We start from the raw sequence: 13,077 nt of genomic DNA, 5'->3' as shown, positions 1-13,077 counted from the left end.
AAGCTGTAACAAAATAATGCACCCAGGTAGCCTACTTAGATGTGGCCTGAACAGAAAAAATGATCACTCTTAACAGGTCTAGAATCAAATTGTTTTTATATGCAGGGAGCCAGTAAAACAAGCTGAGCAAGGAAAAGACTTTCATTTATTGAGGCAATCAAGGTATCTTGTTAAATGATTATTCTTTTGCATGAACTTAATTTTATTATAATAAATGCAGACCAAATTGTAATGATGTTTTAAAGCAAACAGAATAAGTATGCAGTTTTTGAAATTTAAGACAATAATGATCTTGAAATACAAGTTAGTGTGAAAGTACTTCTCATATTGTCTGTAAAGAAAAAACAACAACAACCAAAGCTGACCATTGCAAAACAGAAGAAAAGAGATTTAACGAAATAGGAGGCCAACTACTTTAATAGATAAGGTACATTGAAAAACTAAGCCAAAGAAGATTTAAACCTTGCTTTTGTATAAAAAAGCTACTTTTTGTTTTACCTCAATTGCTGAAATGCTTTTGATAATAGCTTCCAAGTTTCTTTAATAAATCTTATTTGTTCTCAGTTCTTGGACCGTCTTATGTAAGGGAACTTACCTAAGTGGATCCAGCCCTGTCTCTAACTCATGTGTGTCTGGGTCATTGTGGGGCTGTTCTCTCCAAAGTGGCTGCTTCTGCACTTAATTTCTTTTCTCTGATTCCTTTCAAATTTACCTTTGCATTTTATCTTTGTTTGATCCTTCTGGACAGCATTGGAATATTGGAAATATCCTGACGGGCAATAGCATGAATAACCTCCTTCAAGGTTGTTGCAGCGGGCAGTTGCATCACAAAAACTTCCATTGCACTCATTAATATCTGTTAAAAACAAAAGAGGGATAAATATAAAACCAATATAAGACTACACATTGCAAAAAGGAAAGCCACCCCGAAAAAGCTCAGATTTGTTACAAGTATTTCACCTGTGATATTCTAATCATGCTTCTTTAAACCAACATAACACATTCACATGGACTGCGACAGACAAAGATATCTATCTCTTTGACCGAGAAGCAAAAATTAAGCAGCATACCCATATTTGGGTATACCAGGGTGATTTGACAGGGGGAAAAAAACCCATATAACTCTTCCCTGGTACAAGCTGAGAGGAGGAGAGCCTGTGGTCCAGAGGTTAAAGCTACTCCTCAGATTCAAATCCTGGTAAGGGCATGGCTAGCTGATGAGAGCAAAAATAGCTTGAAATAGATCTATACTTTTCATTATCAGCAAAAATATGTTACACACACACACACATACGCATTTCAATCAATTTTAATTGGAACTGATAACTTCTCTCTAGGACAAATCTCTGAAAAGGAATGGGAAATTGCTCAATGATCATACAACAATGTCTGTCCTGTGTTCCAAATATTTTCCTCATTATAGAAGTGAAACTATAAGCCTCGGTATGTGCAAATATTGATGTATAGATTAGAATCACAGGTCACTTAGTTTTGACAATTTAGTAGAGGTATTTTAAAATGTGCCATTAAAGATTCACAGCTGGTTCTCAACTTACAACAGCTAATTTAGTGACCGTTCAGAGTTACAACAGCACTGAAGGAAGCGACTTATTGCCATTTTTCACACTTGCAACCACTGTAACATCCTCATGGTCACATGATCAAAATTCAGATGCTCGACAACTGACTCATATTTATGATGATTGCAGTGTCTTGGGGTCATGTGATTCTCCTTTTGTGACCTTTGGACAAGCAGAGTCAATGGGAAAATCAGATTCACTTAACAACCGTGTTGGTAAGCTGACAACTTCAGTGAGTCACTTAACAACTGTAGCAAGAAAGGTCGTAAAAAGGGACAAAACTCACGTAAGAAATGTTTTTGCTTAGCAATGAAAAGTTTGGACTCCCTTGTGATCATGTCAAGGATTAACTGCATCTATACATCCAGAACCTATTCATTGAGCAGTGAGAGGTTTTGCAAATGATTCGGTTTTAATTTCACAAGACCCACCAGAAAAGGACTCAGTTTTTCATGGGAAAAAAATGGGGGGGGGAAAGATTTTAATAGATCAGCAGATTTTAGAATTGAATAGGTTAGTAATAAGTATGACTAGACAAAACCAAGACAATCTGTAAAAAAATATCTGATTTTAAAATTGAGAAAAAGGTTAAACATTTTAGAGTTATCTTGACTAATATGAACCGTATGTTGTTTCAAAATAACTCATGAAGTTGGAAAAGATCTACTGGCATGGGAAAATTACAAGGGTCATTTTCGGGAAGAATTTCGATGATTAAAGTGAATGTTTTACCTAGAATGTTATTTCTATCTCAGACCATGCCCATCCTGGTGATTTATGTTCCAATTTAAGTAACGGCAAGAAGATATTTCTAAATTTCTTTGGCAGGGCAAAAAAAGAAATATCAAATACAAAATACATGAAGAATGCTGAAGGAAGTGTGCACGTGTGTTAGGATGATCAAATTTGAAATTGTATTTTGCAGTTTCTTGTTCAGTTTAGATAAAAGACCGAGTAACTTTAAGAAACAGAAGGTTCCTGGAATTGGAAAGACAGAATTTAAGATTTGGATGCCAAGGTGATGCCAAAGTTAAGGTGAATATAGAGTTCAAAAATCATTTGACATGAGAATTTGGGCTAGATATATAGCAAAAGTAAGTCACATTATGACTGTCACCATAAGAATTTTTAGACGGGAAATGATAATTAAAACAAAATGTTTAACTTATGCTGATCTGCCAATTTTTCTCCAAAGGAGGGGTTAACTTAAAAACAACAAAAATTGTAGTTGGAAGGATTTAGATGCAATTTTTTTCCATCTTTGGTGGGCACGTAACAAAGCTTGAAAATATTGGGGATCAAGTATTTATTTTAATGCAAAGTATTTCAAAAATGAACATACAACTGAAACCAGTGTATTTGGGTGTGTGTGTGTGTGTTAAAGGACAAAAAAATGGAAACATCTTATGGAACTTTATTCTTATACATGATATCCAGCAATGCTTTAAAAGGGGAAAGATTTATAAATACATACAATGGAAGAATGGATGGTAAAACTGATAGAATTGGTGGGGATACTAAAATTGACAACCTTGATGAAAGAACTTTGGGAGTTTTTATAAGAAACGGAAATAAATTAAAAGTTGATTTTGGCATCTGATGATTAGAATTGTATGAGACTATGGAAATGAGACATAGAAATGTAAGGATTAGAATAAAGGTTTGATGTACTTTTTTTTACTTATTAAAAAAATATAAGTCATTGTCTATTTTTCATTCTTTTCCTTTCATTTTCTTTCCTGCACCTTCAGTTTTTTCTTCTCAGAACTATGGCTTTTTTCAAATCTTTTTTTTTAATGTTTATCTTTCAATTTGTACTTTTTTTGAGAATACACACCCACATCCACAAGGAACATATTCAATAATAATTGGTAAAGATGAGAATTATAAGACAATGAAAATGAGACAACAAATTCTACATTTCAATGCCCTCAGGAATTTTAAGCATCATGGTCTTCATTGTCCAAAGATTGCTAAGGGTCATCTGTTATTATTGGTGTTGCAAGTCAAAGTGACTGAAATGTTACTTTGCTCCAGTGCATCAAGGAATACCTGAACTTGAAGTCTCATCTGTACAATTACCAAATAATTTTTAAATAACAGGATTTTTCTGAGCCTCTTCTCTCATGTGATACACAAGGCCCTCAAATATAGTCATCTCTCTATCAGTGAAATAACAGAATGTGGTTTCCAACCAGACTGTGCTCAGATAGCAACCAGGACTAAAGCAAAATATTTTGCTGTCCAAGCTCAAACAATGATATTTTCTCACTACACTTGATTCTGGATATTCCAAACTAACTTACTTGGCAATTGCCTCTTATTTCAGCATTGCAGATGGAACAGTTGTCCTACACTGATGCTGAGGAAATTGGCTGGCAAGTTACTCTGCTTGGGATCATAAACAACTCTGCTAATTCCTGAGCACTATTGAGGATCTTCTCCTTCCCTTAGGTACAGCTGCTCAGATCACAGTGCATGGACAATGTATTTCAGAAAGTGTGTCATGGATTACTCTTTGCACCATGAAAGGCCTTTCCCAGCATCTGTTTGATCAAAAATGAGTAAGGTGACTTTTGACAAGAGTACCGGTGGTTATTGAAATGGATGTCCAAGTGCCGCCTCTATGTTGGTTGAGGCTGCAGGATTCCCTTGGGTACCATTTGTTGGGGGGTCAAGGGAAAGGGGGGGGGGTTGCCTTCTCTTTCTGCTCAAGATTCCCATGTACAATTGGTGGGCCACCGTGTGACATAGAATGCTGGACTCGATGGGCTTTAGCCTGATTCAGTATGGCTCTTCTTATGTTCTTGTGTTCAGCTATTTAATGTAACTTTTACTGACTAAGCAACAGAAATTAATTTTCTTCCATTTTAACCCTATGAATGGAAACAAATGATGCCATCATAAAACTAAGAGAGACAGCAGATCAGTTTCCCTGATTTGATCTCCAGACTTGTGACTATGTAATTTCTGTAATTTGAACCCCAGCCACTCTATGGCATTCTAGGAGTTCTAGGCACAGCACATCTGGAGGTTGCCAGCTGGCAAAGGTTATATAAGAAAACAAGGCACTGCCAAGATCTTATTAGAGAGAGAGAAATTGGTGACTTCAACTAGCACGAACATACTCTGAAGTAAATAACACACACACACCCAGAACATATATGATTGAAAGGAACTGTCCTGAAATTTTTGCAGTATAAGACGCACCTTTTCCCCACCTTAAAAAGGTTGAAAATTTATACTCTGAATGTAGCTTTTCTGAAACTTTTTTCCATTCCTAAAGAGGTGCTGACAATCTTCCTGGCTCTTCCAAGCTTGCAGACTTGTTTTCATTGTTACTCCCTCTGAAAAAGTTTTTTTCAGCCCTAACGAGGTGCTAATGAGCTTCCTGGCTTGCAGGAGTTTTTCATTGCTACTCCGAAGTTTTTTTCCCATCCCTAAGTCTTTGCAAGCTTGTTTTCATTTCTATTCCCTCTGAAAAAGGTTTTTTCTTCAGTCCTAACCAGGGGATAAAATGATGTGCTGAAGCTGAAGCTGACCAGACTAAGGACGCTAGCCAGATGAATACCTGGTAGGTAGATTTTTTCCCCTATTTTCCTCCTCCGAAACTAAGGTGCCTCTTATACTCTGTGGCATCTTATACTCCGAAAAATACAGTAATTCATGCCCCAAGCATACCAGTTTCTAAAAATGTTTCAAATAATTTCCCACAACCTTGGTTATTTTAAAGATAAATATTTTTCTCATACAGCCTGTTTTGTTTGGCCACTTCATGTGCGGGGTCCTTCTGGCTCTCTGAACTTGGTTGTTTTCTTGCAGATGTTTCACCACCCAAGCTAGATAACATCATCAGTGCAATGCATCCTCAGCCAGCACTGCTGATATTACCTAGTTTTTTGGATAATGAAATGTCTGTAAGAAAACAAGCAAGATCTCAGAGCGCCAAGGAAACTTCATGTCAACCCTTAACCACAAATATTCTCCTTCATTGGTAACTTTCTTATATATTTTGATTGTGTTATGGCCCGTTCATGTCCTACGCAATTAGTAATGGATCCAGAGGACTCATAGACAGTGGAGGTGTGATTCAGCATCCTATGTTCCTGGCACCTAAGACTGACAGTGAAGAGGACGTGATGTCAGAGGCTGAAGAGCAATCAGGGCCTTCTGCACCTCCTGAGATGAGTGACTCAGCAGAAGAGGAGAAGCCTCTTCTTGATGCTAGGATTCGCAGGGCCTCTAGGAAGCATGAGTGGTTACTCAGGAGGAGGCGTACTCATGAGTAGCACTGCTGGCTATTGGGCCACGCCCTCAGGCTATTTAAGAGGGAGTCATGTGATGTTTCGACACAGAGAACAACGCAGTTCATTTTAGAAAATCTTGTTGCAGTTCATTTCTTCAGCTTGTGTTTAAAGGACCACATTCTTGGCTACAATAATTAGCTCCGGGCTTCTAGCCAACCTCTGTACGTTTATGCTACTGAACCTTTTTTCAATCTGGTAATTACAGTCATGTTTGTCTAGTATTGGGACTCAGGCCAGCCGATAAGACTTTATAATCAATACAGTGAAGCCATTGCTAGCATTTACCTTCTTTCCGAAAAGACTCAAACTGCATAAGACTTTTGTAAATAGTAAAACCTTTAGTAGTTAATCCGGTGGTGTGCATTTTATTTTGGGGGGGTTTGACGCTGGGACAGAACAGGTCATCTCTGATTCTATCATCACTTCTAAATCAGTCAACACAAGTAAGTTAACTGTAGTAGCGATTTGCCACCCTCCAAAGTATTATTTTGGTTGCATAACATGTAAGTTGTGTTCTCACTCAGCTGTACCTCTGCATAGCTTTCTATCATCTTTAAAGCTCTTCCCATATCCTTTCTTGCATTTACAGTGGTAATCCCCTTCAGTGTTAATGCATCTCCCTTTGGGACCACAGATGGAAGCATTTCTTTTGCACTCATCAATGTCTGCAAGGAGAAAGCAGGGCTAAATGAAACATGGCGGAATGCCACAACCAATTTTGCCAGCATCTTCCAAACCGGACATTCCCCAGAGGAGAATGGACTTCGGCTCTCGGAATTCCCCATCCAGCACGGCCACTTAGAATTATAGCAGCTGAGTCCACATAAGCTGGGGAAGGCCCAGGTTGGGAAAGCTGTGTTGTAGCAAAGAAGAAACTGTTTATAACTGCAAAAAGCCAAGCCATTTCCCATGCAAACTCTGCAAAGCAACATGCTGTATTTGCTTGGGACAATAACTCTGAAATGGTGAACTGCATGGGCATTGTGGCTGGGGCACCATATTATGAACAGAGAAAACAGTCTCCTACTTCATTCCCTTGATTTAAATCCTACTGTTCTATCCATGGGACCATCTAAAGTTTTTGCCTTTTAAAAAATAAGAAAGCTGGTCCCCATTAGTATAATTACTACAACAGGCGGGGGTTCCACTTACTGGCTGCTACCAGTACACCCTCCGGGATCATCATGGGTGCCCAGTGGCATGTGATTTGGCTTCTACACATGCACAGCAAGCGAAATCTCATGCCAGGACGATTTTTGGCAATTTCTTTGCTTCCGCGCATGCTGAAAATTGGCAAAACTTTCACGCGTGAGAGCATCCTCGCATGAGATTTTGCTTGCTGCGCATCCGCAGAAGCCAAATCTCACACATGTGTATGCATCAGGGGCATGGAGATGCACGCACATCTCAATTTCCGCCACCGGAACCCCAATCCCAGCCATACTGGATGCAACATGTTACTGTACTACAACCCAAGGGGCCTAATTGAAGAGGACAGTCTTTAACGCTTGCAAAGTACAGTGGTACCTCTACTTAAGAACTTAACTCGTTCCATGACCAGGTTCTTAAGTAGAAAAGTTTGTAAGTAGAAGCAATTTTTCCCATAGGAATCAATGTAAAAGCAAATATTTGTATTTGTATTTATTAGATTTGTATGCCGCCCCTCTCCAAAGACTCGGGACGGCTAACAACAATAAAAAAGACGATGTGAACAAATCTAATATTAAAAATAATCTTAAAAACCCCAATTTAAAGAACCAATGATACATACAAGCATACCATGTATAAATTCTATAAGCCTAGGGGGAAGGAAAAATTTCAATTCTCCCATGCCTGACGACAGAGGTGGGTTTTAAGGAGCTTGCGAAAGGCAAGGTGGGTGGGGGCAACTCTGATATCTGGGGGGAGCTGGTTCCAGAGGGTCGGGGCTGCCACAGAGAAGGCTCTTCTCCTGGGTCCCGCCAAACGACATTGTATAGTCGACGGGACCCGGAGAAGCCCAACTCTGTGGGACCTAACCGGTCGCTGCAAACCCATTAGGAAAGAAATAAAAGCTCAGAATTTGGGTGGGAGGAGGAGGAGAAAGAAGAGGAGGAGGACAGTCACTGCCGAAGGAAGAAGGTGAGGTGAGGGGAATCCCCAAAATCCAAAACTTTAAGGCTTAAAAAAAAGGACTCTCAGGTGGTGAGGAGGAGCACACGCCTCCCACTCACCCAGCGTGAGCCTGCCTCCCATACACCGCGCCAGAGATAGAAACCCAGGGGGAATGGCAGGAAACTGGCCGGGCCTTCATGCTGCTCTCAAATTTCCTGGGAAATTTTTCCGGGCTCGGGTACTTAAGTAGAAAATGTTTTTTTAAGAAGAGGCAAAAAAATCTTGAACACCCAGTTCTTATGTAGAAAAGTTTTTAAGTAGAGGTACCATTGTACTCTTAAGCGAGTACATTGCCCAGCTTGGGAGTAGCGTGGGAGAAAACCAGTGCTCTCTTCTTCATTAACCGATGGGCTCTGAAAAGTGGGTTTCTCTTTGAAGGACTTGAAGAAAGTTCATGTATTCTAGACAAATCGAGATTTGTCTAGGATACATGAACACCAACCCAAAAGTCTGGTTTCCTATGAAACAATAGCACTTCTGTCTTGACTGAGCTCATTTTCAGCTTCTTCATTTTTATCCAGTTTGTCCTTAACACTCAGGGACTGGTGATGGGAGCTGATCACTTCTTTTTTATTTTTTTTGCATTTAGGTGACAAAGAGGACTAGATCTGAGGGCTGTCAAAAATATCTATTTTGAATGTCACTATTTTGAAAGAGTGAAATAGAGATTGCCCAGAGAAACGAGCAAGTTCAATTTTACAAGTAAACAGAAGTCAGGCGGTAGGGAAAGCAAGTAGGATGCTTGGCTGCATAGCTAGAGGTATAAGAAGGCAGGAAGAGGGAGATTATGATCCTGCTGTATAGAGCGCTGGTGAGACCACATTTGGAATACAGTGGTACCTCAAGATACGAACCCCTCGTCTTACGAACAACTCGTGATACGAACCCGGGGTTCAGAAAAATTTTGCCTCTTCTTACGAACTTTTTTTGAGTTATGAACTGGCGTTCGGAGACTGCTGGGAAGCCGCGCGGCTGTTTTAAAAGGTGACAGCCACGCGGCGGGGCTTCCCAGAAGCCTCCCGAACACCAGTTCGTAACTTGAACAAAGTTCGTAAGAAGAGGCAAAATTTTGCTGAACCCCGGGTTCGGTTCGGGGGGGGGTGCTGGCAAGCCCCCCAGGCCGGCTGCGACCTTTTAAAACACCCGCGCCGCTTCCCAGCTGTCTCCTGAAGCCGAACGCTAAAGCCGAACTTCCGCGTTCGGCTTCGGGAGACAGCTGGGAAGCGGCGCGGGTGTTTTAAAAGGTCGCAGCCGGCCTGGGGGGCTTCCCAGCACCCCCCCGAACCCCAAACCCGGGTTCGGGAGGGGGGGTGCTGGCAAGCCCCCCAGGCCGGCTGTCACCTTTTAAAACAGCCGCGCGGCTTCCCAGCAGTCGCCGAAAGCCGTTTTTTTGCGGGGGGTTTTTTGGTTGCACGGATTAATAGACTTTACATTGTTTCCTATGGGAAACAATGTTTCGTCTTACGAACCGTTCGTCTTACGAACCTCCTCCTTGCACCAATTAAGTTCGTATCATGAGGTATTACTGTACTGTGTTCAGTTCTGGAGACCTCACCTACAAAATGATATTGACAAAATTGAACGGGTCAAAAGACGGGCTACAAGAATGGTGGAAGGTCTTAAGCATAAAACGTATCAGGAAAGACTTAATGAACTCCATCTGTATAGTCTGGAGGACAGAAGGAAAAGGGGGGACATGATCGAAACATTTAAATATGTCAAAGGGTTAAATAAGGTTCAGGAGGGAAGTGTTTTTAATAGGAAAGTGAACACAAGAACAAGGGGACACAATCTGAAGTTAGTTGGGGGAAAGATCAAAGGCAACATGAGAAAATATTATTTTACTGAAAGAGTAGTAGATCCTTGGAAGAAACTTCCAGCAGACGTGGTTGGTAAATCCACAGTAACTGAATTCAAGCATACTTGGGATAAACATATATCCATCCTAAGATAAAATACAGGAAATAGTATAAGGGCAGACTAGATGGATCATGAGGTCTTTTTCTGCCGTCATCTTCTATGTTTCTATGTTTCTAAGCTCATTTCCAGTCATGGCAGCAACAGATAAGAAGGAAAAGAAGAACAGGCAAAGCTGCAACCATTCCCTCATCATCAGGCATGGTATATAAAATGAAAGCGAAAGGATGGAGATGATGCCCAATGAGCCTGTGACTGTATTTCCCTTTCGTGTACAAAAAACTACTACTTTTTATGCCATTCACTGCAAGACCAAACAAAACAGGTAGCTGCAAATGCTAAGTATTGGAATGACATTCTGGTCATTTTGCCATGAATAACCAGTGAGATTCTTAGTAAATCCTCAGTCCCAAGTATTTAATTAGATTCAAAGATGCCATGGATACTAAGACAGCAAAAAAGTGAAAGGAGAACAAGTCCCTTTGGAGAAATTGCATTCTCTTTTTCATTTTGTAGGAGGAATAATGTTCTAGCAGAATAAAACAGATAATGCTCCTATCTGTGATGGCAAGATACACATTCTTCTCCTAAAAGGAAAAGATCCTGAATTTAAAACCATGCCCCCACAAAAGGGAAGGGGAAAAAAGTAAGCCAAATTTAGAATATTCTCTCTCAACAAACTTAAAACTACTTTCCTCCCCCAAATGGAAAGGCAAAGGAACAAGCAAATATTCATTTTAATTTTAAAATATTCAACAAGTTCAGCTGCTGGGAGTCAATCATAAAAATAATATCCTGATGATTTCTACAAATGTGCAACTTAGTAGCATTAAAATAAAAAGTAGCATAGCTCGATATTGGCACTGTGGTTACTCCAATTACATTTAACGTATTAAAGAGTTCCTTTCTTAATATATTCCTAGAATGGCCCATTTTCATGGATCCCTTGGCTCTGTTTGGTTGATCCAGAGATGTAACTCTTGGAGGTCAAGACATCTACACTTCTACACACAGAAATTCAGTGGGAAATGCTAGGAAAAGATAGCTGAATTTGAAGAGCACTTTCAAAATAAGAGTACATAAACCATAGGCCCTAAGGGGTGATAGAGCACACAATACTTTTTGACTGTTTTATAAACTGCCATGACATCATACTTTTTAATTAAACTCGAAGAGGAAATGAGTAAGTACTTCTGTTTCCCCTCAAAATAAGACTGGCCTTATATTAATTTTTGTACAAAAGACGCATTAGATTAGCCTATTTTCAGATGACGTCTTAATTTTTCATCCCAGCGGGTCAATGCCGATGCCACGAGGTGGGGCGAGACAAGGCAAGGCACTGTGGCCTCCCACTGCTTTCAACCTCCTATGTGGAACAGTAAGACGAAGAGAAAGTGGGCGAGTGTGGGAAAAGGTCTCTTCAGGGAAAAGAAACAGGAAGGCAGAGAGGGGTGAGCAAAAAGTCACATTCTTCTCTCCACTGGGTTGCTTCACCCTTCCAGAGAGAAGCCAAAGTTCTGCTTCCGCTTCTGGGGTGGGGCATATAGGCAGCCTGACCTGTGGAGTGCCACACGACCTTCTCCACCAGGAAGGAGACAGCTGACCCCTGTGAGACCTTTTCCATAGTTGCAGCCAGGGCCGCCGATAAACCGGTACTACTGGGAGTGGTGTCACGGGCCCGGCGAAATTGAACAATTAGGGGGCCCCGCAGTCAGCAGCTCCTTGCACATGCGCAGACTGTACCCTCCCTCTTTTGCCGTCCGCCTGCCTGAGCCTCACCTCAGCAAAGTAAAAGGCCCGGCCAAATTGATTAGGTGAGGCAGGCGGCCTGGCCGGCAAAAGAGGGAGGGTACAGTCTGCGCATGTGCAAGGAGCTGCTGACTTGGCGCCAGGAGGCTGGCCGGCGGGGGCGGGGCCCCCTAATTGTTCAATTTGGCCGGGCCTTTTACTTTGCTGAGGTGAGGCCCTCACCTCAGCAAAGTAAAAGGCCTGGCCAAATTGAACAATTAGGGGCAGCGGCGCCGGCAACGGGTCGGTGGAAGAGAAAGAGAATGGGAAGAAGGTGCTTCGGCCTCGGAGTTCGGTGACCACAGCTTGGCTGATCTTCTATAACATCACCATGATGGCCGGAATCCCACCGCCGTGAGGAAAGAAGGCAGGGAGGCCGGCAGATAGGCAGGGAGCCCCGATGGCAGCCGCGGAAGGAGCTCGGCCCTCCGGAAGCCAAGCTCCCCATCGCTATGGGAAGCCGGCCGCTTGTCCTGCTGAGCCCAGTCCTCGCCCGGTGGCTTTCGGCTCCTCCTGCCGAGGAGCTGCAAGGCTGGCCCCGGAACCCCGCGCGGCCAGCGTTCCCTCGTGCCCGGCGGGCTCCCCTTTCCTAAACCCCCGCCAGCCCCCTCATTCCCTTCCCGCCCTGCCCTCCTTCCCCGAGGCGTCCCTTGCCCATCATCCCCTGCCAGGCATGGGGGCTTCCGCCGCCGCCTTCCGCAACGCCCCCCCCGAGGAGCCGCGTGGGTCTCCAGCCTTCTCCTGGTGAGTCACCACGGCAAGGATGCGGGCGAGGGAGAAAGGGAAGAACCCGGCGCCTCGGGCGCTTCCCTTTTGCGGTAGAGGGGTAGGTGGTTTATGGGGAGCGGGGGAGGGAAGGAGCCGGCATAGTAAAAATCACAATTTATTTCGTTGCTTTTTCTTTCTTTCTCTATTTCTCTCTTGCTCTTTCATTCTTTTTTCTTTATCTTGCTTTCTTTCTTTCTCTTGCTTTCTCTCCTTCCTTCCCTCTTTCCATTTCTTTCATTCCCCCTCTCTTTTTATTTCTCTTTCATTCTCTTTCTTTCCTCTTTCTTTCTTTTCTTTCTTTTTCTTTCTTTCTCTCTTTCTCTCTTACTCTTTCATTCTTTTTTCTTTCTCTTGCTTTCTTTCTTCCTCTTTCTTTCTCTCCTTCTTTCTCTCTTTCCATTTCTTTCATTCCCCCTCTCTCTTTCTCTTTCTCTTTCATTCTATTTCTTTCTTTCTCTTTCTTGCTCTTTTTCTTTCTCTTTTACCTTCCCTTCCTCTATTTCTTCTTTTCTTTCTCCTTCCTACCTTCTTCCCTCCCTCCCTCCCTTCCTTCAGTCCTTCCT

At 42.1% G+C, this 13,077-nt stretch overlaps 1 protein-coding gene across 5 annotated transcripts in view; it reads right to left on the bottom strand.

Moving 5' to 3' along the window:
- The window catches only part of ADGRE5 (adhesion G protein-coupled receptor E5), an 87,630-nt gene that overhangs the window by 23,850 nt on the left and 50,703 nt on the right, over positions 1-13,077 (bottom strand). For 3 of the 5 annotated variants that reach the window (XM_070739619.1, XM_070739620.1, XM_070739623.1), the window contains 2 exons: positions 6,418-6,552; positions 713-856 (listed from right to left, as the gene is read on the bottom strand). In XM_070739619.1, the coding sequence (XP_070595720.1) occupies positions 713-856; positions 6,418-6,552 (279 nt within the window). The remainder of the gene's footprint in view (positions 1-712; positions 857-6,417; positions 6,553-13,077) is intronic. The other 2 variants (XM_070739621.1, XM_070739622.1) reach the window with 1 other exon arrangement.

This window comes from Erythrolamprus reginae, chromosome 2, assembly GCF_031021105.1.
Source record: "Erythrolamprus reginae isolate rEryReg1 chromosome 2, rEryReg1.hap1, whole genome shotgun sequence".
Classification (NCBI taxonomy): domain Eukaryota; kingdom Metazoa; phylum Chordata; class Lepidosauria; order Squamata; family Dipsadidae; genus Erythrolamprus; species Erythrolamprus reginae.
The sequence above is the reverse complement of the archived record's forward strand: the minus strand, read 5'-3'. Positions and strand labels throughout refer to the sequence as shown.